Genomic DNA, 25310 nt, shown 5'->3' on the forward strand with positions numbered 1-25310 from the left:
CTACGGAGAGAGGTGGCATACAAATCTAATTAATAATAATAATAATAATAATAATAATAATAATAATAACAACAACAACAACAACAATGTCCCCTAGTTTAATAATGAAATATATGTTGCAATAAAACAACCAAGTTCTAAGAGCACCAAGGACCACACATTCAGGAGTTGGGCAGCATATAAATTAAACTAATAAATAAATAAATTATATACAGTGTTCCCTTGATTTTCGCGGGTTCGAACTTCGCGAATAGCCTATACCACGGTTTTTCAAAAAATATTAATTAAAAAATACGGTTGTTTTTCTATACCACGGTTTTTCCCACCCGATGACATCATATGTCATCGCCAAACTAATAATTTTTGCAAATAAATAACAAAAAATAATTATTATTAATAAGTAATTATGTTTATAAATATCAGGATCACTAAGTGTCTTATTCAATGGTGAGTATCAGTAATAATGGTGAGTAAATGGTTGTTAAGGGAATGGGAAATGGTAATTTAGGAGTTTAAAGTGTTAAGGGAAGGCTTGTGATACTGTCCATAGCCAAAAATGGTGTATTTAGAAACATAGAAGACTGACGGCAGAAAAAGACCTCATGGTCCATCTAATCTGCCCTTATACTATTTCCTGTATTTTATCTTACAATGGATATATGTTTATCCCAGGCATGTTTAAATTCAGTTACTGTGGATTTACCAACCACGTCTGCTGGAAGTTTGTTCCAAGGATCTACTACTCTTTCAGTAAAATAATATTTTCTCATGTTGCCTTTGATCTTTCCCCCAACTAACTTCAGATTGTGTCCCCTTGTTCTTGTGTTCACTTTCCTATTAAAAACACTTCCCTCCTGAACCTTATTTAACCCTTTAACATATTTAAATGTTTCGATCATGTCCCCCCTTTTCCTTCTGTCCTCCAGACTATACAGATTGAGTTCATTAAGTCTTTCCTGATACGTTTTATGCTTAAGACCTTCCACCATTCTTGTAGCCCGTCTTTGGACCCGTTCAATTTTGTCAATATCTTTTTGTAGGTGAGGTCTCCAGAACTGAACACAGTATTCCAAATGTGGTCTCACCAGCGCTCTATATAAGGGGATCACAATCTCCCTCTTCCTGCTTGTTATACCTCTAGCTATGCAGCCATCTCTATTTTGCGGAAATTCGACTTTCGCGGGCGGTCTCGGAATGCATGCCCCGCGAAAATCGAGGGAACACTGTATTCCATGCTTAGCAAGGTTACAGTATGGCACCAATCATGTATGTCTGTGGCAGGCAAAAACATTCCAGACATAAAGTTTTAATGTTAAGACTGCACATGAATAAGATTTTAACATAATGAGCCAAGGTGGCGCAGTGGTTAGAGTGCAGTATTGCAGGCTATTTCTGCTGACTGCCGACTGCCTGCAATTTGGCAGTTCAAATCTCACCGGGCTCAAAGTTGACTCATCCTTCCGGGTAAAATGAGGACCCCAAATTGTTGGGGGAAATATGCTCACTCTGTAAAGCCAGAGGTGGGCCAATCCCGGTGCGGACCACTCTATAGAGTTGTAGTAAAATCGGGGATGCCTGAGCAGCTGCATGTCCTCGGTGAGACTTAGCTTCTGCGCATGCGCCCAAAATCAAATCTTGTGTGAGGATGCTCATGTGAGCAAGATTTTGACGTGTTTTGCTGATTTTTTTGCTTCTGCACATGAACAGAAGCAAAAGTATCGGCAAAAATTGCCGAAATCTCACTCTCGTGCGTGTCCTCATGCAAGATTTGGCTTTAAGCGCATGCGCAGAAGCGGAATCTCAGGCCTATGTGCATGTGCCTGCCCACTCCAGCATGCACGCAGACCCCCAGAAATGTTCCGGTAGGGCCATCGATTTACTCCTAGAGTTTAGTGCTATCGTTAGATCTTAAAAGCACCAAATAATAAACCTTTCAGTGTTTGGAAATGGAGTTTTATCTCTTCCTTACAAGGTTTTTCTCATTTTCTTGACTCGTGTTACAATTGTGCCGTGACCCTTTGCATTACGCATATAAATCAGAGGTGGGTTCCTCTCGGTTTGGACTGGTTCTATGGAACCGGCAGTAACTTGGCTGTCTGGGTTGCCAAAACCGGCAGCAACCCAGGCCTGCCCATGCCCACAACTGGCTCTTCCGGCGGTAGCGTAGGGGTCGCCATCTTGTTTTTTGATTCTGTACAAAACAAAAGCACTCACACCCGAACAAAGCACCCGCATGCCTGCACACAAGGAGCGAACCAGCAGCGAGGAAAAACAGTCCCACCCCAGTGGTACCTCTACCTACAAACGCCACTACTTACAAACTTTCTAGATAAGAACCGGGTGTTCAAGATTTTTTTGCCTCTTCTCAAGAACCATTTTCCACTTACAAACCCCGAGCCTCCGAAACTGTAACCAGAAAAGGCAGGGAGAAGCCTCCCTGGGGCTTCTCTAGGAATCTTGTATGTTGGCTTGTTCAATTATTTATTTATTTATTTATTTATTTATTAATTATTTAATTTCTATGCCGCCCCTCTCTGAAGACTTGCGGCTATTGCTATAATGGAGGGCAAAAATGGAATATTTTGGTTTACTGTATATCTCTTTGAAAATATAAGGGTAGATATAGTTGCATTTAAATGCAAACTTAATCAATTCCACTCCCTTCCTTGGGAAGCATTGGGAGGTTCTCCAGTGAAAGAGATATACAAGCCCACTTTAGATATGGTGATTTCTCAGTTCAAATTTAATTTCCCATGAAATGCCTCCAGGCCTGTCATTTGAGTTTCTCTAAATGCCTTGGAACTGGATGCTCTCGGGATATTTTTGACTGTTGACAGAGTGAGATTTATTAGAATCACTAGAAAAACTATTGAGAAACGTCTGCCAAAGCAGTTTTTAGAAAAACATGACCATTTTTAGAAAACCAGCTCCCTGATGATATAAATAAATATGGTATAAACAGTAATTGTATATATAAAAACAGAGGTGTATATTTTCATTACAAATCCTGGTAACTGATATTTTGAAAAAGCTACTAACGAAGCTGGCTCGGATATTGCATGATAGTGCATTCCAAAACCCTGGAATATCACGGTTTTCTGTAGTAAAAAGTTAAGATGCTTTTATATGATTGAAATCTTGTTGTGGTTAGCTCTGGCCCAGCTCCTGCCCCAAGGACTGTGGATGTGGGGGAGACATCCACATGCTGCAGGCCTGTTTTGCCCTGGTAGAATCTGCTGATGAAGGCTCCTCTGACCAAGAAGACATGAGTGACAGGGAGGAGGAGAGTGGGGCAGACAGCTCAGAAGGAGATCAATTATCTAGCTCCTCCTTGGATTCGGAACAAGAGTTAATGATACAGCCACGCATGCGGAGAGCGATGCATGGGCAACAACAACTGAGAGATTATTATCAAAGAAAATGAGGCCACCTGTGGTTGGGTGGGGCTGTGGTAATTAGTGAGGCCGCTATAAATAGCAGCCTGTGGGTTTGGCCATTGTGGAGGATTATCTGATTGTTGTGTTTCGTGACTGCTTTACTGACTTTGACCTTTTGTGTGCTGATTTTTCCCCGCTTTGAAACTAAACCAGAGCAAAGTGTGTTTCACTTTGTGAAAGAAGAAGGACTGTATACTGCCTCACAGCTGCAAGCTAAGTATCACAGAACTGATAAGGGACTTGTACAAATTACCAGTTTGTTTGGAGGCAAGTGCTCTTTGCTATACCAAAAGAGGGCTTGGTTTAAGTGACTTTTCATTATAAAGAACATTGTTTTGAATATTCAAATGTGTATGTGTCTGAAATATGTACAGTACCTGTGAATTTTTGGGACAAGTCTACCAGAGAGCCCGACAGAACAAAATCTTAAATTGGAATGATTTCAATTGCTAAGAAACTATTATGAAGTAAATTCTGATTTTAAGGGATTATTTTGACATTTTTCGACTGATTCAAATATATTTAATTTTACTTATTCATTTATTTGTCAAATATGTTTGGGTAGTAGTAATTTGTATAAGCATACCATAAAGTAAAAATTAAGGATAAAAGAGGACAATAGGACAGTAGGTCAGGGACAGAAGGCACAGTAGTGCGCTTATGCACGCCCCTTACAGACCTCTTAGAAACGGGGAGAGGTCAACTGTAGACTATCTAAGGTTGAAGTTTTTGGGGTTTGGGGAAGAAACCACACAGTCAGGTAGTGCATCCCAGGCATTGATCACTCTGTTGCTGAAGTCAGATTTTCTGCAGTTGAGTTTGGAGCAGTTTACATTAAGTTTAAATCTGTTACGTGCTCGTGTATTGCTGCGGTTGAAGATAAAGTAGTCATTAACAGGAAGGACATTTTGGTATATGATTTTATGAACTACATTTAGATCAGATCGGAGGCAACTTAGTTGTAAATTTTTTAATCCCAGTATTTCAAGTCTGGTGGAATAAGGTATTTTGCTGTGAGCGGAGGACTGAAGGACTCTTCTTGTGAAATATTTCTGGACTCTCTCGATTGCATTAATGTCTAATATGCAATGTGGGTTCTAGACAGGTGAGCTGTATTCCAGAATTGGTCTAACAAATGTTTTGTAAGTTAGCAGTGTGACATTGCCGGAGAAGAAACTACATAAGATATAGTTATGACCTATAAAGCCCTTCATGGCATCGGACCAGAATATCTCCGGGACCGCTTTCTGCCGCACGAATCCCAGCGACCGGTTAGGTCCCACAGAGTTGGCCTTCTCTGGGTCCCATCGACTAAACAATGTCATTTGGCGGGACCCAGGGGAAGAGCCTTCTCTGTGGCGGCCCCAACCCTCTGGAACCAGCTCCCCCCGGAGATTAGAACTGCCCCCACCCTCCTTGCCTTTCGCAAACTCCTTAAAGCCCATCTCTGCCGTCAGGCATGGGGGAATTGAGACATCTCCCCCGGGCCTATACAGTTTATGCATGGTGTGGTTGTGTGTATGTTTGCTTTTAATAATGGGGTTTTTTAGTGTTTTTTAAATTATTAGATTTGTTCTTACATTGTTTTGTTGTTGCTGTGAGCCGCCCCGAGTCTACGGAGACGGGTGGCATACAAATCTAATAAATGAATGAATGAATGAATGAATAAATAAATAGATAGATAAATCTCAGCAAGTGACTATCCAGTCTCTTCTTAAACACCTCCTCTCATTGAACACCCACGATTTCTGAAGACAAGCTGTTCCACTGGTTAATTGTCTTTACTGTGTGTGGACTGTGCAAATGTGTGTCTTAAATATGAAACTGCAGAGCATGCAAAACTTTTGCCAGACCAATCCTTGAATACAGCTCATCTGTCTGGAATCTACACTGCATTTCGAACATAAACACTCTAGAAAATGTCCAGACATACTTTACCAGAAGAGCCCTTCACTTCTCCACTGCAACCGAATACCCTATGCAACTAGACTTACAACCCTAGGTTTAGAAAGCTTGGGACTATGTTGCCTGAAGCACGATCTAAGCATAGCCCGTAAAATCATCTGCTACAATGTCCTTCCTGTCAATGACTACTTCAGCTTCACCCACAACAACACATGAGCACACAACAGATACAAACTGCTCCAAACCTGACTGCAGGAAGCCCGACTTTAGTAATCGAGTAGTTGATGCATGGAACTCACTACCAGACTCTGTAGTATCATCTCTTAAGCCCCCAAACTTTACCCTAAGGCTATCTACTGTTGACCTCTCCCGATTCCTAAGAGGTCAGTAAGGGGCGTGCATAGGTGTACCAGCGTGCCTTCCATCCGCTGTCCTAATGTTTCTTTTTAATTTTTTTTACTAGTATCATGTTTTTCGCTGCGGATGCATTCCAAGAGCACCCGTGAAAATGAATTTCCGTGAAGTAGAGGAAAGATATTTTTTTATGTATTTAACGAGTATTTGGACTTTTAAAACCCACCCTTTGCATTAAACAGTCATTTTATAATGTTTCTCAGCTGGAACTACATGCGATAGCCTACCAGTTTCTTTAATAGAATACAGTAGTACTGTAGAAGAATTTTATGAATTTTTAATGGATTTAAATTTTTAATGGATTTAAGCCCCCTTTGAAAACCCGTGAAATAGCGAATCCGTGAAAGATGAACCGTGAAGTAGCAGGGGATTACTGTATATGAATATTATTATATCTTTACATACCCCCAATATGTACAGTGATACCTCGTCTTACAAACGCCTCGTCATAGAAACTTTTCAAGATACAAACCCGGGATTTAAGATTTTTTTGCCTCTTCTTACAAACTATTTTCACCTTACAAACCCACCACCACCACTGGGATGCCCCACCTCTGGACTTTTGTTGCCAGCGAAGCACCCGTTTTTTTGCTGCTGGGATTCCCCTGAGGCTCCCCTCCATGGGAAACCCCTCCGGACTTCCATGTTTTTGTGATGCTGCAGGGGAATCCCAGCATCGCAAAAACGGGCACTTCGCTGGCACCGGAAGTCCAGAGGTGGGGTTTCCCAGCGAGGGGAGCCTCAGTGAAATCGCAGCATCGCAAAAACACAGAGGTCCAGAGGTGGGGTTTTGAGGACTTCGGTGTTTTTGCGATGCTGCAATTTCACTGATGCTCCCCTCACTGGGAAACCCCACCTCCGGACTTCCGTTGCCAGCGAAGCGCTCATTTTTGCAATGCTGGGATTCCCCTGCTGGGACTCCCCTGCAGCATCGCAAAAACACAGAAGTCCGGAGGTGGGGTTTCCCATGGAGGGGAGCCTCAGGGGAATCCCAGCAGCACAAAAATGGGTGTTTCGGCTGGCAAAAGGGGTGAATTTTGGGCTTGCACGCATTAATCGCTTTTCCATTGATTCCTATGGGAAACATTGTTTCGTCTTACAAACTTTTCACCTTAAGAACCTCATCCCAGAACCAATTAAGTTTGTAAGACAAGGTATCACTGTACTTGACAAAACAAACAAACAAACAAATAAATAAAGGGGATTTCATCCTTAAATGCTTACAGGAATTTCCCATCAGGCTGTGCTCCTGAATAGAGCCGGCTCTCAGCTTGTTCTCGGGAGATGGGCCCATGGTACCAAGGCATTTTCTCATGAGCGGTGGTGGCCAGGAGTTTCTCCACTTGAGGTGCTTGGCTTATGATTGCTACTTCGAGATTTTCTCCCTATCAAGAAAAGTAGAGGGGAAGAGAAATTATTTTTCGCATTTTGGGGAATGATTAAAGCATGGGTGATACCGTTGTCCTACTATCGCAGCACAATTGAGAGTATCCAGACATACGGCATTCTTGCATGGTATGAGAGCAGCTCTGTAGCCGATTAAAAAAGCTCTACAGAGAATCATTAAAACGGTCCAGAATATCTTTGGGCTCCAGCTACCCACCCTGGATGGTATCTTCGCATCTCGCTGTTCTAGGAAGGTGCACAACATTCTCAGAGACTTCTCATCCTGCTTACAATCTTTTTGGACTATCTATCTATCTATCTATCTATCTATCTATCTATCTATCTATCTATCTATCTATCTATCTATCTATCTATCTATCTATCTAGAAACATAGAAACATAGAAGACTGACAGCAGAAAAAGACCTCATGGTCCATCTAGTCTGCCCTTATACTATTTCCTGTATTTTATCTTACAATGGGTATATGTTTATCCCAGGCATGTTTAAATTCAGTTACTGTGGATTTACCAACCATGTCTGCTGGAAGTTTGTTCCAAGGATCTACTACTCTTTCAGTGAAATAATATTTTCTCACGTTGCTTTTGATCTTTCCCCCAACTAATTTCAGATTGTGTCTCCTTGTTCTTGTGTTCACTTTCCTATTAAAAACACTTCCCTCCTGAACCTTATTTAACCCTTTAACATATTTAAATGTTTCGATCATGTCCCCACTTTCCCTTCTGTCCTCCAGACTATACAGATTGAGTTCATGAAGTCTTTCCTGATACGTTTTATGCTTAAGACCTTCCACCATTCTTGTAGCCCGTCTTTGGACCCGTTCAATATCTATCTATCTATCTATCTATCTATCTATCTATCTATCTATCTATCTATCTATCTATCTATCTATCTATCTATCTATCCATCCATCCATCCATCCATCCATCCATCCATCCATCCATTTATTAGATTTGTATGCTGCCCCTCTCCGTAGACTTGGGGCGACTATTGCCTTCTGGCAGAAGATACAGAACAAATAAAACTTGGACGACACATTTTTATCCCAGAACTATACTCGCAATGAACAATGAACTAAAGGGTCACCATCAATGAGTTGTTGGACAGTATTACTTGGTCTGTTGTGTAGATGTTTGGGTGGTTCAAGGTGGTGAGTTTGTGGCGGGTGGGGAATGTTTTTTGGGATTTCCCCCAATCCCTAAATCTTCAACCTTACACTATCTACAATAGACCTCTCCCCTTTTCTAAGAGGTCTGTAAGGGGCGTGCATAAGTGCACCTTTGTGCCTACCGTTCCTGTCCTAATGTCTTTTTACCTTTTCTATCCCTACTTTATACTTATATTATGTTAAACATACTACAATACAATACTATATTTGTATGACAAATAAATAAATTAAAAATATAAAAAATAAATTGTTATTGGACTGGTCTTTAGGCGTCGTGTGAATGTCATTGTATGCGTATACTACAGTATGTATATACATACAATGACAATAAAGTATTTGTTTGTTTGTTTGTTTGCTTGCTTGCTTGCTTGCTTGTTGGCTTACTTACTTACTTACTTACTTACTTACTTACTTACTTACTTACTTACTTACTTACTTACTTTCTTTCTTTCTTTCTTTCTTTCTTTCTTTCTTTCTTTCTTTCTTATTGTAACAACTGAGTGGAAACTTCACATTTTTCAGCCTAAAGTACACTGCTCAAAAAAATAAACACTCAAAGAACACATCCTAGATCTGAATGAATGAAATATTCTCATTGAATACTTTGTTCTGTACAAAGTTGAATGGGCTGACAGCATGTGACATTTATTGTCAATCAGTGTTGCTTCCTAAGTGGACAGTTTGATTTCACAGAAGTTTGATTTACTTGGAGTTATATTGTGCTGCTTAAGTGTTCCCTTTATTTATTTTTTTAGCAGTGCATATTTGGACAAATGGATAAATTTCAATCTAGTGTTTTCCTCTGCAATCTGATTTTTCCCCCCAAAAAAATGGAGGTGGGGTGGTGGTAGGGCACAGCGTAGAAGAATATTTCAGTACTAAACTAATTTACCGTCAACCCTAAACCTGGCGGTTTAATTTCTACAGTTAAATTCAGTGCAAAAGAGGAAAGGATATCCAGGAATGATAAATTCAACCTAAACAAAAGATATAAATTCAATGTTTTGGAATGGTTTGATTCTTATACAGAATCGGCACTCATTATAGCTGCATTCCATAAAAGCCAAACTTCTGGATTCTGGTGCATATGCGCCTCTGACAATCAACAGGACAGCATGCATGTGCATGCCTTTTTTTGGCACTGCTGCACTGGAAGGACAGTTGATTGTCATGCACAAATACCGCATGTGCCAGAAACCCGGAAGACAAACAGGCACGGCTGCGCATGCTGGGCAACATGACTTCCATGCCACTTTGGGCACGCATGCCATAGGTTCGCTATCATGGCCATAGAACAGTGATGGCGAACCTATGGCACATGAGTCATTACCCTAGCTCATCTCCAATGTGCATGTGTGTGCCGCCCAGATGGTTTTTGGCTCACCCAGAGGCTCTGGGAGGGCATTTTTGCCTCTGGAGCCTGGGAAGGGCGAAAAACAGGCCTACCAGGGCCACCAGAGTTTGGGAAATTGACTGTTTCAGGCCTCCAGAGGGCCTCTGGGTGGGCAGGGGAGGCCATTTTCGCCATCCCAGGCATTGAATTATGGATGTGGGCACTTGTGTATGCGCGATGGCACATGCACACACGCAGCAGAAGCAAAGCTGCACATGCAGCGTATCGGTAGCGGCGGAATCAGGAATCCATCCCTGAGTACATGGATTGCATTCATGTTACCATGGGGATACTGTGACCAGTGTTCCCTGTAATTTTTTGGGGGGGTGGGCAGAAAAGTATAGTGTCTGAGCGGCAGTCCCTTCAGGGACTGGGCAGCACAGAAATAATAAACAAACAAACAAATAAAAAACCCACCCTGTTTTGCCTCAGAGAATTTCAAAATAAAATACAGTACTGTACTGTGTGTCTATAACAGTGAGCTCATAATAGGGCAACTCTATCAATATCAAAATGCCACTTAAATAGTTGAGCTAGTTTCAAACTAGATTTTGATTTTCTTTCTCTCTTCCTTACTCCCATTCTTTTTCTTTCTCTTTTCCTTCCCCTCTTTTTTCTATCTGTTTCTCTCTCTTCCTCTCTTCCTCTCTCTCTCCTTCCCTCTCACTCTTTCCCTCTCGGCTTCTGGGCAGGTTTGGAAAACTCTGAGTTGATGATGATTTTTAAGTGAGCGATTGCTCACTGCTCAGCTTAGAGGGAACTATGACTGTGACAGTCGTAAAGACTGCCATAAGCCACCTCTTTCAGCGCTGTCATAATTTTGAACAGTTGCTGAATAAGTAATCATAAGTGAAGGACCACCTGTGCCATTGAAGCTGGACTTGGCAAATGCCAAGGATTAACTGGAAGGGAGCATCCTAAACCTTTTTACTCCCCGAAATGGCTCATTTATTTCAGTTATTTCACTATTTTAATTGATTAGCAGATCCTCATACACAAACACAGCTGCTGTTTGTTAACACAGTCGTGTCATTTTTTTTCAGTTTCAGAAACCTGAAAAAAAGACATCGTGGTTTTAATAGGTAGCAAAGAGCAATTGTGCTGGTCTGACTTTCAAAGGAGTTTTTCACAATCATTTTCAAAATGTGCATAGCCTCTAATGTGTGTGTCCGTATCTGTGTCTCTGTCTGTCTGTCTGTCTCTCCCTCCCTCTGTGTGCGTGTGCGTGTGTGTGTTTGTGTGTGTCAGGGGCTGTGTATATGTGTGTATACTGTAACAAAATAGAATATTACTGGGAACATCTGCCTTATGAGTCCCAGCAACCAGTTAGGTCCCACAGAGTCAGCCTTCTCCAGGTCCCGTCAACCAGACAATGGGGGAAGAGCCTTCTCTGTGGGGGCCTCAGCCCTCTGGAATCAGCTCCCCCTGGAAATTCGTACTGCCCCCACCCTCCTCGCCTTCCGTAAGAGTCTTAAGACTCATTTATATTGCCAGGCCGCTTCGAGTCCTCGGAGAGGGGCGGCATACAAATCTAATAAATAATAATAATAACAATAAATAATATTAGATCTTAGGCCCTCTGGCCGATGAATGTTACATATGGCTGAGGTCTGAATGTCTACGGTTGATTTTTAAAATATTAGGCATTTTAGGTTAGTTATCTAGTTAATTAATTGTATTTTATTGGTATTTATTATATGTTGTAAGCCACGCCGAATCTTTGGAGAGGGGTGGCATAGAAATCTGCTGCACGAATCCCAGCGACCAGTTAGGTCCCACAGAGTTGGCCTTCTCCGGGTCCTGTTGACAAAACAATGTCGACTGGCGGGACCCAGAGGAAAAGCCTTCTCTGTGGCGGCCCCGGCCCTCTGGAACCAGCTCCCCCCCAGAGATCAGAATTGCCCCCACCCTCCTCGCCTTTCATAAGCTCCTAAAAACCCACCTCTGTTGTCAGGCATGGGGGAACTGAGATATCCTTTCCTCCTAGGCCTATACAATTTATACATGGTATGTTTGTGTGTGTGCTTGTTTGGTTTTTAATAAGGGGTTTTTTTTAGTTATTTTAAATATTAGATTTGTTATATGCTGTTTTTATTATTGTTGTTAGCCGCCCCGAGTCTACGGAGAGGGGCGGCATACAAAAATAAATAAATAAATCCAATAAATAAATAAATAAATTTACTTTTGTCAATAGGCGTCGGATTTTCTAAGCCCTCTCTAAGGGAAATTGTGCAACATATATATAAAAAAGAAATAAACTAATGAAAAGTAAAATCAAAATTATAAAATCATACTTCCAAGTTCCACGTTTGCCGGACATATTCGCGGACCATATTCTCCCGGATGTTGTCAAAAATCCCAGGTTGGGGTTCCAGGCCGTTAGGACGGTTGCAAGGCTTCCGCAAAGTACAGCAAAGTCCATCGGCATCCTTGGAATAAAATTCGCAGAGCTCTTCGGGGCCGCAGTGCGCTTTCCCTCCAGAGATGGCGAAGGTGCCGTTCATCTGCCGCTCAATGGGATAATGGTAGAACAGGAGTTTGTGCACCACAGAGAGGACGTAGCCGCCAAGATTGCGAAGGCACTGACGCAGCAGGAATAGCCCGTCCGCCATCCCTGCCAGTTTGAGGTGGTCCTCTGCATCTGTCCGGGAGATGCTGCCGAAGTAGAAAGGCAGGTGGGCGGCTGGGTTGGGCATCTGGAGATCGTTGCTGGTGCCACCACAATGTGCGGTAGTTTAAAGATGTCTAAAAGAAAAAGGTGAACATCACGATTAATAAACTTTTAAAGATCCATCTCTGCTGGCGGAACTGGGGCCATTGAAATTTTAACATCTTGCCCCACCCAATGAATGAATGATGGATGATGACGATGATGATGATGATGATGATAATAATAATAATAATAATAATAATAATAATAATAATAATAATTTATTAGATTTGTATGCCGCCCCTCTCCGAAGACAAGAAGAAGAAGAAGGAGAAGAAGGAGAAGGAGGAGGAGAAGAAGAAGAAGAATAGGAGGAGGACGACAACAACGAGGAAGACGAGGAAGAAGGAGAAGAAGAAGAATAGGAGGAGGACGAGGAAGAAGGAGAAGTAGAAGAAGAAGAAGAAGATAAGAAGAAGAATAATAGGAGGAGGAGGAGGACGAGGAAGAAGGAGAAGAAGAAGAAGAAGAAAGAAAGAAAGAAAGAAAGAAAGAAAGAAAGAAAGAAAGAAAGAAAGAGAAAAAGAAGTTATTACTACTACTATTCAGTGAGAAAATTGAGAAAATGGTGGACAGACTCAAGTGTCTAAAACACCGAAAGACTTTAAAGAAACTGGTTTAAGCATAACCTGCTTGTTAGGACATACACACTGTCACCTCATCACCATCCGGTCCTAAAACCCAAAGTATTTTTTCTCTCTCTTCTTTTCAAAGTCAAAACAGCCATTTGTGACATTTTTAAGCAGGAAATTGTGGCAGGAAACCAGCCAGTGATGGCTGCAAGTAAACAGAGCAGGTAGATTGTGTCTCAGTGGGAGTCTGGATTTTGTCCCCCTAAAGAAAAAATATTTCACACATTCTAATTACCCCCAAATACATTGAAAAAAAGTTATTTGTTGCGGTGAAGGAATCCTCAAGCAAGAGCAAAGACATACAGATAGTTTAAATCTCAGTAACAGTTTGTATAATTTGCCTCTTGTTGATCTGCATGATAAAATGTAAAAAAAAAACCAGTCTTATTAAATGAGATTGAAACACTCCAGTTCTAACTGCAGGCAAAGCACAGAACCAGGTCAACAAAAGTATCTCCCTTCTTTTACACCCAGTCTCTTATATTTACACTACAGTACTCTGTTCATAGAGGTTCCGTGCTACAACTACTGGATAGATATTTTCCATCTATTTAAATCCCTGTAAAGTAGCAAAATGCAATCACTTTGAATAAAAGTCACATACATAAATAGACTTCTGCTGTGTTTGCAGAAGTATCTGTGCAATCCTAAATTTCTTTTCCCAGCAGTGGCCAACCCATAATGCTGTTTGGAATGCCATACATTATTGAAGGCAAAAATGCTCTCGTTTTATTTTAAATGCCAATAAACACTGCAGATTCTGTTTGGTTGACACAGAGAAGAAAAAGAGCTATGTGCATCTCTCAGATTTTTTATTATTATTATTATTATTATTATTATTATTATTATTATTATTATGTCAGTACAACACAGCAAACGAGATCACTATGCTGGATTTCATATTTCATCACCAGGCGGGCGCTTCCCAAGCACCTAGGACTGCGTGATGTAGTGGCGAATTATGTTTGCCGATCCCAGTAAAGCGGCCTTTTGCAAGTGACAGATGGAGATTTTGTCAATTCCGATGGTTTTCAAATGTCCGTTGAGATCCTTTGGCACTGCGCCCAGCGTGCCAAGTACCACTGGGATCACTTTCACTGGCTTATGCCAGAGTCGTTGCAGCTCGATTTTTAGATCTTCGTATTTCACTAATTTCTCTAGCTGCTTCTCCTCAATTCTGCTGTCTCCTGGGATTGCGATGTCGATGACCCATACTTTCTTTTTCTCCATGATCACAATGTCTGGTGTGTTATGCTTCAGAATTCGGTCAGTCTGAAGTCGGAAGTCCCACAGTAGTTTTGCTTGCTCATTTTCGAACACTTTTTCGGGCTTATGATCCCACCAGTTCTTTGCCACTGGTAAATGGTAGTTCCGGCACAAGTTCCAGTGGATCATCTGTGCCACAGCATCATGTCTATGCTTCAGTAAGCATCTTGGGCACCCATGTTGGGCACTCAAAGTATGGTCAGGAGCTATGCATGCGCGCATGCATAGCGCACACATGCATGTACACAAGAAACCTCATGTTGTGCGCACTGGTGGCAGCAGGAAAGAGTAATCCACCCCTGGTCCATTCCATCTCTGTATTATTATTATTATTATTATTATTATTATTATTATTATTATTATTATTGCAGCTTACTGTGCTGGGCAAGCAATTTTGTTTCCTCAGCCACAAATAAGATCTTTCTCAATTTACTTGCTTATGTTTTACTTATATTCTACCTACTCCATTATTTCCCATAAACTCTATCCAATATATTCTATCTCAGATGGCTTAAAGAAACAATATTATCAGTCGTAATAAAGCTGTAGTTGATCAATGACAGATGTGGAGGTATAGTTGAAAACACAGGGAATGCTTATCTCCTCAAATTAAAATCCTCAGCAAACATTGACGTGGTTTCATGCTCAAATCCCACATCCTGTGTCTCAGACTGTTTTTATTGTTGTTGTATTTATTCCTATTGTTAGCCACTCAGAGTCCGTTTGGAGTGAGCGGCACATAAAAAGAATAAATAAATATAATTAGGTCCCACAGAGTTGGCCTTCTCCGGGTCTAACTAAGCAATGTCGTCTGGCGGGGCCCAGGGGAAGGGCCTTCTCTGTGGTGACCCCGGCCCTCTGCAACCAACTCCCCCCAGAGATCAGAACCACCCACACCCTCCTTGCCTTTCATAAGTTGCTGAAAACTCACCTCTGCCACCAGGCATGGGGAAATTGACACCTCCCCTAATTACTGCTTTATGTATGGTTTGACTGGACTGTGTGATTATTTTATTATAAGAGTTTTTAAATGGTGTTTTTAGATATTGGATTTGTACTTTGTTATTATTGTTGTGAGCCGCCCCAAGTTCTCGGAGAGGGGCGGCATACAAATCTTAATAATAATAATAATAATAATAATAATAATAATAATAATAATAATAATAATAATAAATGTGGTGAGACCACATTTGGAATACTGTTCATTTCTGGAGACCTCACCTACAAAAAGAGATTGATAAAATTGAACGGGTCCAAAGACGGGCTACAAGAATGGTGGAAGGTCTGAAGCATAAAACGTATCAGGAAAGACTTCATGAACTCAATCTGTATAGTCTGGAGGACAGAAGGGAAAGGGGGGACATGATCGAAACATTTAAGTATGTTAAAGGGTTAAATAAGGTTCAGGAGGGAAGTGTTTTTAATAGGAAAGTGAACACAAGAACAAGGGGGCACAATCTGAGGTTAGTTGGGGGAAAGATCAGAAGTAACATGAGAAAATATTATTTTACTGAAAGAGTAGTAGAGGCTTGGAACAAACTTCCAGCAGACACAGTTGGTAAATCCACAGTAACTGAATTTAAACATGTCTGGGATAAACATATATCCATCCTAAGATAAAATACAGGAAATAGTATAAGGGCAGACTAGACTAGATGGACCATGAGGTTTTTTTCTGCTGTCAATCTGAGAGCCAGGAAAAGAGCCTTCTCTGCCATTGCCCCCATCATTTGGAACTCCACCTGAGCCTCAATGACTACCTCTATACTGTTTTTAATATTTCATAAGATATAGAATAAGATTGATAGATGATAGATAGACAGACAGACAGACAGACAGATAATAGATAGATAGAACGATAGATAGATAATAGAGATAGATAGATAGATAGATAGATAGATAGATAGATAGATAGAGATAGATAGATAGAAAGATAGATAGATAGATAGATGATAGAAAGATAGATAGATAATAGTTAGAGATAGATAGATAGACAGACAGACAGACAGACAGACAGACAGACAGACAGACAGACAGACAGACAGACAGACAGACAGACAGACAGACAGACAGATGAATAAATTAACTGCCTTGAAATGACCCTGGGTTGGGCCTACTACAGGCAAAAAGGAACTGTGATGCTCCTTCAATATACCAGGGTGATCCGACAGAAAAAACATATAACCCCTCCCTGGTACAAAGCTGAAGGGATCCGTTGCTGTGGCATAGAGGTTAATTATCTGGCAGATGCTACAGGATCAAATCCAGGTAAGGGTATGGCTAGCTGATGAGGCCAGAACAAGGCCGAAATAGTGCTATCCTAGTCTCCCTTAATTTTAAAAATTCAGCAAAAACATGTGATAGATAGAGATAGATAGATTAGATAGGTAGATCAGTGTTTCCCAACCTTTTTGGAGCCGCGGCACATTTTTCATATTTTCAAAATCCTGGGGAACATTGGGGGGGGGCGCTAAAAAAAGTTTGGATAAAAAGAATCTCTCTTCCTCCCTTTCGCTCTATTTCTCTCTCCCTCTTTCTCTCTCTTCCTTCCTTTCTCTCTCCATCCCTCTTTCTTTCTCTCTTCCTTCTTCTCTTTCTGTCTCCTCCTTCCTCTCTCATCTCTTTCCTTCCTCTCCCTCCCTTTCTCTCTTTCCTTTCTCTCCCTTTCTGTCTATCCTTTCTATCTCTCACCCCTTCTGCCTCTTTCATTCCCTTTCTCTCCCTCCCTTTCTCTCTCATTCCTTTCTCTCCCTCTTTCCTTTCTATCTCTCTTTCTTTTTCTCCCTCCTTCATATCTTCTTTCTCTCCCCCCTTCCTCCCTCTTTCCTTTCTCCCCCTCCCTTTCTCTTCCTTTTTCTCTATCCTTTCTACTTCTTACTCTTTCTTTCTCTCCCTCCTTCATTCAATTTTCTCTCCCTCCCTTTCTCTCTCTTTCCTTTCTCTCCCTCCCTTGTTCTCCCCTGGGGCTGCCTGTGCCTGCCCTGCACCACCCAACACGGACGGACAGCCCCCGGTCGTCGGTTCGTCGCCCCCCCCCCACACGGAGGGAGATCAGCCACTGGAGGGAAATTGGGCTGGCGGGGGCGGCGAATCCACCTCCCCACTCGGGTGGAGGGAGATCGGGCTGGCGAGGGCGGTGGATCCGCGTCCCCAGCCACTGGAGGGAGATCGGGCTGGCGGGGGCGGCGAATCCACCTCCCCACTCGGGTGGAGGGAGATCGGGCTGGCGAGGGCGGTGGATCCGCGTCCCCAGCCACTGGAGGGAAATTGGGCTGGCAGGGGCGGCGAATCCACCTCCCCACTCGGGTGGAGGGAGATCGGGCTGGCGAGGGCGGTGGATCCGCGTCCCCAGCCACTGGAGGGAGATCGGGCTGGCGGGGGCGGCGAATCCACCTCCCCACTCGGGTGGAGGGAGATCGGGCTGGCGAGGGCGGTGGATCCGCGTCCCCAGCCACTGGAGGGAAATTGGGCTGGCAGGGGCGGCGAATCCACCTCCCCACTCGGGTGGAGGGAGATCGGGCTGGCGAGGGCGGTGGATCCGCGTCCCCAGCCACTGGAGGGAGATCGGGCTGGCGGGGGTGGCGAATCCATCTCCCCACTCGGGTGGAGGGAGATCGGGCTGGCGAGGGCGGTGGATCCGCGTCCCCAGCCACTGGAGGGAAATTGGGCTGGCAGGGGCGGCGAATCCACCTCCCCACTCGGGTGGAGGGAGATCGGGCTGGCGAGGGCGGTGGATCCGCGTCCCCAGCCACTGGAGGGAGATCGGGCTGGTGGGGGCGGCGAATCCATCTCCCCACTCGGGTGGAGGGAGATCGGGCTGGCGAGGGCGGTGGATCCGCGTCCCCAGCCACTGGAGGGAAATTGGGCTGGCAGGGGCGGCGAATCCACCTCCCCACTCGGGTGGAGGGAAATCGGGCAGGCGGGCGGGTGGCCGCGGCTCCCTGTGCGCCCCTGGAAAAGGGTGCGCGGGGGGCATTTTGGGGTGCGTTGGCGTGCGCAGCCTACAGGGAACGGTGCCCGGGGCCGCTGCAGCCGGCAGCCTGTTTCCGCTGCCAGTGCCCTCCCACCGGGCCCCAAAGGACACTTGCCGCCGACGCCATTGAAGGCGGGAAAAAGGCAGGAAGAATGAAGCTCTCTTTCTTCCTGCCTTCCTTCTTTGGGGCGCAGCAGGAGAGCGCCAGAAACCGCGGCATTGGGCAGGAGCCGGGAGGTCGGAGGCACCGGCAGCTCCCCGCCCAGCTGTCACTGTCGCGGCACACCTGGCTGTGTCTCGCGGCACACTAGTGTGCCGCGGCACACCGGTTGGGAAACGCTGAGGTAGATAGATAGATAGATAGATAGATAGATAGATAGATAGATAGATAGATAGATAGATAGATAGATAGATAGATAGATAGATAGATAGATGTTAGATACAAGCAGAAATGGGCCTCATACTGGAATACCGGGAACAACATTCCGATGGTGGAAATGGAGCGTGTAGGCAGCTGGCGTGATTCTGGTAAAAATTACTAGTTGTTCGGCATGCGCGGAAGCAAAGCAACCAGCAATTTTTGCTGCCCGAAGGAGATTTTGCCTGCTGCACCTAGAGTGACAGCTGGGGCCAGCGGCAACAGTGGCCTGCCCGAGCTCCGGCCACATGGCCTGATCTTTGATCTCTCAGGCCACAAGCCTACAGTGCAGGAGAGCACAGAGCAAGCCACGTGGCCAGAGTTGGGGCCACCCGGCCTGCTCCCTGCGCTATGGCCCCTGCAGGAGGTGAGCACTGGAGACAAGCGGGGGCAAGGGGAACCGGCCAAATGGGAGAGCGGGCAGAGCTGCACGATGAGCTGCAGAGCCGCCACGAGCTGCGCGGTGGGGTGGGTGGGCAGGATGGGCTGCTCACGGCAGGACGAGCAGCGAGGCAAGTCGGGGTGCTAGCAGCGGTGAGCAGCACAGCGGGACAAGTGGCAGCAAGGGGGAGCGGGTGAGTGGGCGGAGCTGCGCTCCTGCCTGTGACAGAGCCGCCACGAGCAGCGAGGGGAAGCAGGCAAGCAGGTGTGCGGCTCGTGGCAGAGCTACCACAAATGGTGCAGAGGGACGAGTGGCAGCTTTCTTACTTGCTGGTTTCCAGGCCTTTTTGCTTCTGTGCATGCGTGGAAGCACCCCCCCCCCCCCGAAAATTGCATGTGTATGTGTCATCGTGCAAGATTCAGCTTCTGCGCATGCGCAGAAGCCAAATCCTACACTGGGTACACACACATTGCGGGAGCGCCAGGTATGGTGGCCTGCCACTGGATTGAAGCAGTAGTGGGTTCTAAGACCCTTTACTACTAGTTCTTGCGCACACTTGCTTAGAAGAGTTCCCAGTGGGTGGGTGGAGTCTCCCGCTGCCAGCACTACCAGTTCTAAGAACCAGGCCGAACCTGGAGCAACCCACCACTGGATAGATGATCGATAGATCGACAGATTGATAGATCAACAGATTGATAGATCGGCAGATCGGCAGATTGATAGATCAATAGATCGGCAGGTAAGCAGGCAGTTAGACAAGCAGGCAGGCAGGCAGGAAAGAATGAGAAATATCCAAGGGTTATCCAGAAAGTGAGGTTACAAGGCACATAGCTCTCGCAGGGAATGTTCACAAGGGAAGTTGGTATTACTATCATGTCGCGGAAGAGAACAAGCAGTGTCAGTGGTCAGTAGATAATTGACTGGCTTTGTGGTGAAGATTAGAGATGAGCGTCTTCATTCCATTTCCCTCCAAGTGCGAAGTATGCGCTATAATATACTACCTGAATGCTAAAGGCATGAACTCTGCTGTGATGGGTGCCCAAGATTTGTGCATGATGGGCCCAAGATTTTTGTCAACGATTGCTGAGTTTTGGATGTTTTGGCTAAAGGAGAATGGGTATGGCGCCACTGTCTTGATTGATGTTTGCTCTCTTCAGTAATGGGTTCCTGCGGGTACGGGCCACTCTATAGAATGGTAGTGAAAATTGACCCGTGCACGCAGCTCTGCGTATTTTCACATGTGGGGGACGTGCCCACTAATTAAGAAAATTTGGTATAAATTACAGAATTGGATAAAAGAAATAATTAAAATTAAACTGGAAATGAAGCCATGAAAAAAGAACACTACTATCTGATTCAGCACTTGATAATTGCAAGAAGAATATGTATAGCACAGTTTTGGAACAATGAAGCACTGCCAAACGATAGAAATCTGATTTAAAAAATGTTAAGACTGTGCAGAAGCAGATAAATTGACACTGGAGCTGAAAGACCAGGAAGATACAAGATGTATGCCCATGTTACTCCAACACTCCGCAGTCTGCCTTGGTTGCCGATCAATTTCTGGTCACAATTCAAAGTGTTGGTTATGACCTTTAAAGCCCTTCATGGCATCGGACCAGAATACCTCCGAGACCGCCTTCTGCTGCACGAATCCCAGCGACCGATTAGGTCCCACAGAGTGGGCCTTCTCCGGGTCCCGTCAACTAAACAATTTCCATTGGCGGGCCCCAGGGGAAGAGCCTTCTCTGTGGCGGCCCCGACTCTCTGGAACCAGCTCCCCCCAGAGATTAGAACTGCCCCTACCCTCCTTGCCTTTCGTAAACTCCTCAAAACCCACCTTTGTCGTCAGGCATGGGGGAACTGAGATATTTCCCCGGGGCCTATATAATTTATGTATGGTATGTTTGTATGTATGTCTGCTTAATAATGGGGTTTTTTAAATATTTTAAATTGTAAATTATTAGATTTATCATGAACTGATTTATTGTGTTGTGAGCCGCCCTGAGTCTACGGAGAGGGGCGGCATACAAATCTAATAAATAGATAGATAGATAGATAGATAGATAGATAGATAGATAGATAGATAGATAGATAGATAGATAGATAAATAAATAAATTCACATGTTAAAAGTTTGTAATTAAGTAAATTGGTTATACTTTAAACCGAATAATATACTACAGGTAACATGACCGTATAAGAGAATCGGATGAGGCTGTCGGGGAGACAGCCGGGGAGGAAGGGGGATATGTAATGTCTTGTATGTGTATTGTTCTGTATATGTCATTTATATGTAAATATCTCAAATAAAAACTATTTTTAAAAATTTTTAAAAAAGATTTTGCCGATTTTTGATGGTTTTTTGCTTGTGCATGCGTGTGTTTTTTGCTTCCGTGCACGGAAGCAAAGAAATTGCCCAAAATTGGTGAAATCTCACACACGAGCGTCCTCGTACAAGATTTGGCATCCTGTGCATGTGCAGAAGCCAAATCTTGTACCGTGCCCACACCTGTCATTGGGAGTGCACTGGGAGCGCTGGGGAAGGGGAACCCTTACCTGGCTCTCTGGAGTCTGGCAATAAGCCCCAATCTCCTGTCACTATACAGTTGAGAAAAGCCTCGCCTTCCATTTCGAAACGGTCAAGAAATTATCAGATGGCGCTGACTCTGTCGATTTTGTGCGCTTCAGTTAGCATCTTGGTACCCATCTTGGGCATCCAAATCACGCTGGGGATGCATGCACGCAGGTGTGCGTAGCGCATGCACGCATGTAGGCAAGAATCCTCATGCTGCATGCACAGCGCACCGGTAGCAGCAGTTTAGAATAATCCACCCCGGTCCCTTCCAACTCTTTCTTTCTTTCTTTCTTTCTTTCTTTCTCTTTCTTTCTCTTTCTTTCTCTTTCTTTCTTTTCTTTCTTTCTTTATTTGTTTATTTGTTATGCTGCCCTTCTCCTTAGACTCAGGGCGGCTTACAACATGTTAGCAATGGCCCTTTTTAACAGAGCCAGCCTATTGCCCCCACAATCCGGGGCCTCATTTTACCCACCTCGGAAGGATGGGAGGCTGAGTCAACCTTGAGCTGGTGATGAACTGCTGACCTGCAGATCTAGCATTAATCTTTAGTGGCCTGCAGTACTGCACTCTACCTGCTGCGCCACCCCGGCTCTATTAGACTTGTATGCCGCCCCTCTCTGAAGACTCAGGGCAGCTCACAGAACACAACAAAGAAACAATATGTGTACAAATCTAATAATTAAAAACTATAAACTAAAAACCCATCACATTAAAAAGCAGTCAATCTACTCAATTACATCCACACATAACATTTAATGGCCAGAGAAGGAGGGGGCACAATCTAGCTGCCTCGTGCCTGGCAACGTAGATGGGTCTTGAGGCTCTTGCGAAAGGCAAGGAGGGTGGGGGCAGTGCGAATTTCTGGGGTTAGCTGATTCCAGAGGGTTTTGTTTGTTTGTTTGTTTGTTTGTTGTTTTTGATGATGGTGATGATGATTACATTATTATTATTATTATTATTATTATTATTATGTGTTGCTGTTTGTTGTTGTTGTTGTTTTGTTGTTGTTGTTGTTGTTATTATTATTATTATTATTATTATTATTATTATTATTACTATGTCAATACAACACAGCAAACAAGATCACTATGCTGGATTTCGTATTTCATCACCAGTCAGGCACTTTCCAAGTACCTAGGACTGCGTGATGTAGCGGCGAATTATGTTTGCCAATCCCAGTAAAGCGGCCTTTTGTAATATTACGTTACCATTCTCTATAATAATAATAATAATAATAATAATAATAATAATAATAATAATAATAATAATATAATAATAATAATAATTTATTAGATTTGTATGCCGCCCCTCTCCGAGGACTCGGAGCAGAGTCCGAGTCCTCCTTGAAACAGCAGAACTCCTTGAATCAGCAGAATACTAAACAGACATAAAACATGCTGTCCCCGTTGCCAATCCATTTCCTGACCTTATGGTTTATTTTCCAAATTGTATCCCCAACTTTCCTCCAAACTAACAAGTATCCAAACCGCCCTGAGTCTTCGGAGAGGGGCGGCATATAAGTCCAAATAATAAATAAATAAATAATAAATAAATAACAGAATTTATTCAAGTTGAGAACCTCCTTAGACAGTGAAGTGAAGAAATGAGAAAAGACAGCTTTATCACTGGGATGTAGCTAAGGATAATTGAGGCCTATCATACTCATGAAATAGACCATAGAAATACAATGGAGCAAAAAGGTTGCTTTTTCTAAGACAGGTGAAAATAGTTACCTAAAAATTCAACCTTTAGGGAAAAAACATATTTTTAAAAAACATATTTAAAAATTTAGGTAATTTGAATAGAGCAGTTTCTAAAATTGTGTAGTATATGTACAGTATATTTATTTATTTATTTGATTTATTTGATTTATTTAATTGGATTTGTATAGATATCTGTATAGTATATAAAACAAATTAGAAAGAAATTTGGTAGATATAAAATATATATAAATCAAATACAGTATGTATATAAATCAGGAAATAGTAGGGTAGAGGGAGGGAAACTGTTCTGAGCTATTCCTACATCTCATAAGGAGGATTCCTCATTTATAAATGGCACTACACTCTGGCTGAGAAAAATTACAAAATCACATGCTTCCCAAATGTTTGGAAAAGCGATGGACAAAAAGGAACTTACTTACATCTTTGATGGGAACGCCCTAAAATAAAAGTCTTTGGGGATAATAAAATATATGAAATAATTAACTGTATTAAATCCAGACTATTTGTAGCAGAAGTAAAATTAAGTTTATTGTCTGTCATTTCAAGGTTAAAGTTTGAGAACTATACGAAGGCATAACATTGCCGACAGCAGACAAATAGTCAATAACTCACTGTTAGAAATCAAATTTTTCATCATCCCTTGACAAAAAGTTAAATAAACTGTGGAATTTACCTATGAAAAGTTAACACATAAAAGGAGATGATTTTAAGAATATGCATAACCCCACCCCCTGCAATTTTAAAGCCTTCTGACATTCTCGTAACAGTGCAAAATGAAAAGGGAAAAAAGACCACTTGAAACATAGAAACATAGAAGACTGACGGCAGAAAATGATCCATCTAGTCTGCCCTTATACTATTTCTTGTATTTTATCTCAGGATGGATATATCTTTATCCCAGGCACGTTTAAATTCATTTACTGTGGATTTACCAACCACGTCTGCTGGAAGTTTGTTCGAAGGATCTACTACTCTTTCAGTAAAATAATATTTTCTCATGTTGCTTTTGATCTTTCCCCCACTAAACCATGAATATAAGCCACAGTTTGGAGTAAAATGAAAAACGGTCCTCGGTCACTACATGTTCCCCCTTGTTCATGTTATCAAGCAAAGACCCAGAATTCAGAATGAGAAATGGAATTGAAGTTTAGCGGCTGCTAAGCCTCCAGATAATCTTACCTGATTTCAAAAAAACCGGGGAGACCAAAAAAGCCCTTTTTTCAGACTTTTTGTTCTTTTCACGGAACCGATAACTAAAAGAACATGCAGTTAGCAATGCTCCCTTTCTCACAGCACAGCAGCAGATGTTGGGGTGGCCCTGTGGGCAGAACGGAGCTGTTTGCCCTCAAAAAAGCAGAGTGCGCCTGCGACGTCACTGATTTCCTCTTTACCAAAGCAGGAAAGTTTGAAAGGAGCACATTTAGGTGAATGCAAACGGAATTCATGATGCGCCGAGGAACAGAGCCGTCACTTTTAAAACACATTTGTCATTTCCTTCACCTACAGGGCATCTGTACTTTGTCAGAGCTACTCATCTTTTTTTTTCCCCCCAATTCGGCTCCTTGAGTTTTATTACTACAACTTTGCAGTTTTAGCTGTCAGGGTAGTGTCATTAGCACAGCACAGATTAACATTATTATTGTAAGATTAATAATAATAATGATAATAATGATAATAATAATAATAATGATGATGATGATGATGATGATGATGATAATGATAATAATAATAATGATAATAATAATAATAATAATAATAATAATAATAATAATCACAGTGAGTGAAGGAGGATATTTTTTAAAACTCTGGTGGCTCGTGACTGGGTAGATTCTCTTAAATGATTCATAAGAAAGCGCAAGTGGAAAAACCGATATATAATTTTACAATCCTATCCACAAGAACTGACT

At 42.9% G+C, this 25310-nt stretch overlaps 2 protein-coding genes across 2 annotated transcripts in view; one reads left to right on the forward strand and one right to left on the reverse strand.

Annotated features, from left to right (window-relative positions):
- ZAP70 (zeta chain of T cell receptor associated protein kinase 70) overlaps window positions 1-24635 on the reverse strand; it is a 58157-nt gene extending 33522 nt beyond the window's left edge. The window contains exons 1-3 of the mRNA XM_070732568.1: window positions 24583-24635; window positions 12017-12467; window positions 6981-7141 (exon numbers count right to left, since the gene is read on the reverse strand). Coding sequence (XP_070588669.1) covers window positions 6981-7141; window positions 12017-12418 — 563 coding nt within the window. The 5' untranslated portion in view covers window positions 12419-12467; window positions 24583-24635. The remainder of the gene's footprint in view (window positions 1-6980; window positions 7142-12016; window positions 12468-24582) is intronic.
- Window positions 1-25310, forward strand: part of LOC139164453 (A disintegrin and metalloproteinase with thrombospondin motifs 10-like) — a 234460-nt gene that overhangs the window by 81677 nt on the left and 127473 nt on the right.

The sequence above is a fragment of the Erythrolamprus reginae genome, chromosome 1 (genome assembly GCF_031021105.1).
Source record: "Erythrolamprus reginae isolate rEryReg1 chromosome 1, rEryReg1.hap1, whole genome shotgun sequence".
Classification (NCBI taxonomy): domain Eukaryota; kingdom Metazoa; phylum Chordata; class Lepidosauria; order Squamata; family Dipsadidae; genus Erythrolamprus; species Erythrolamprus reginae.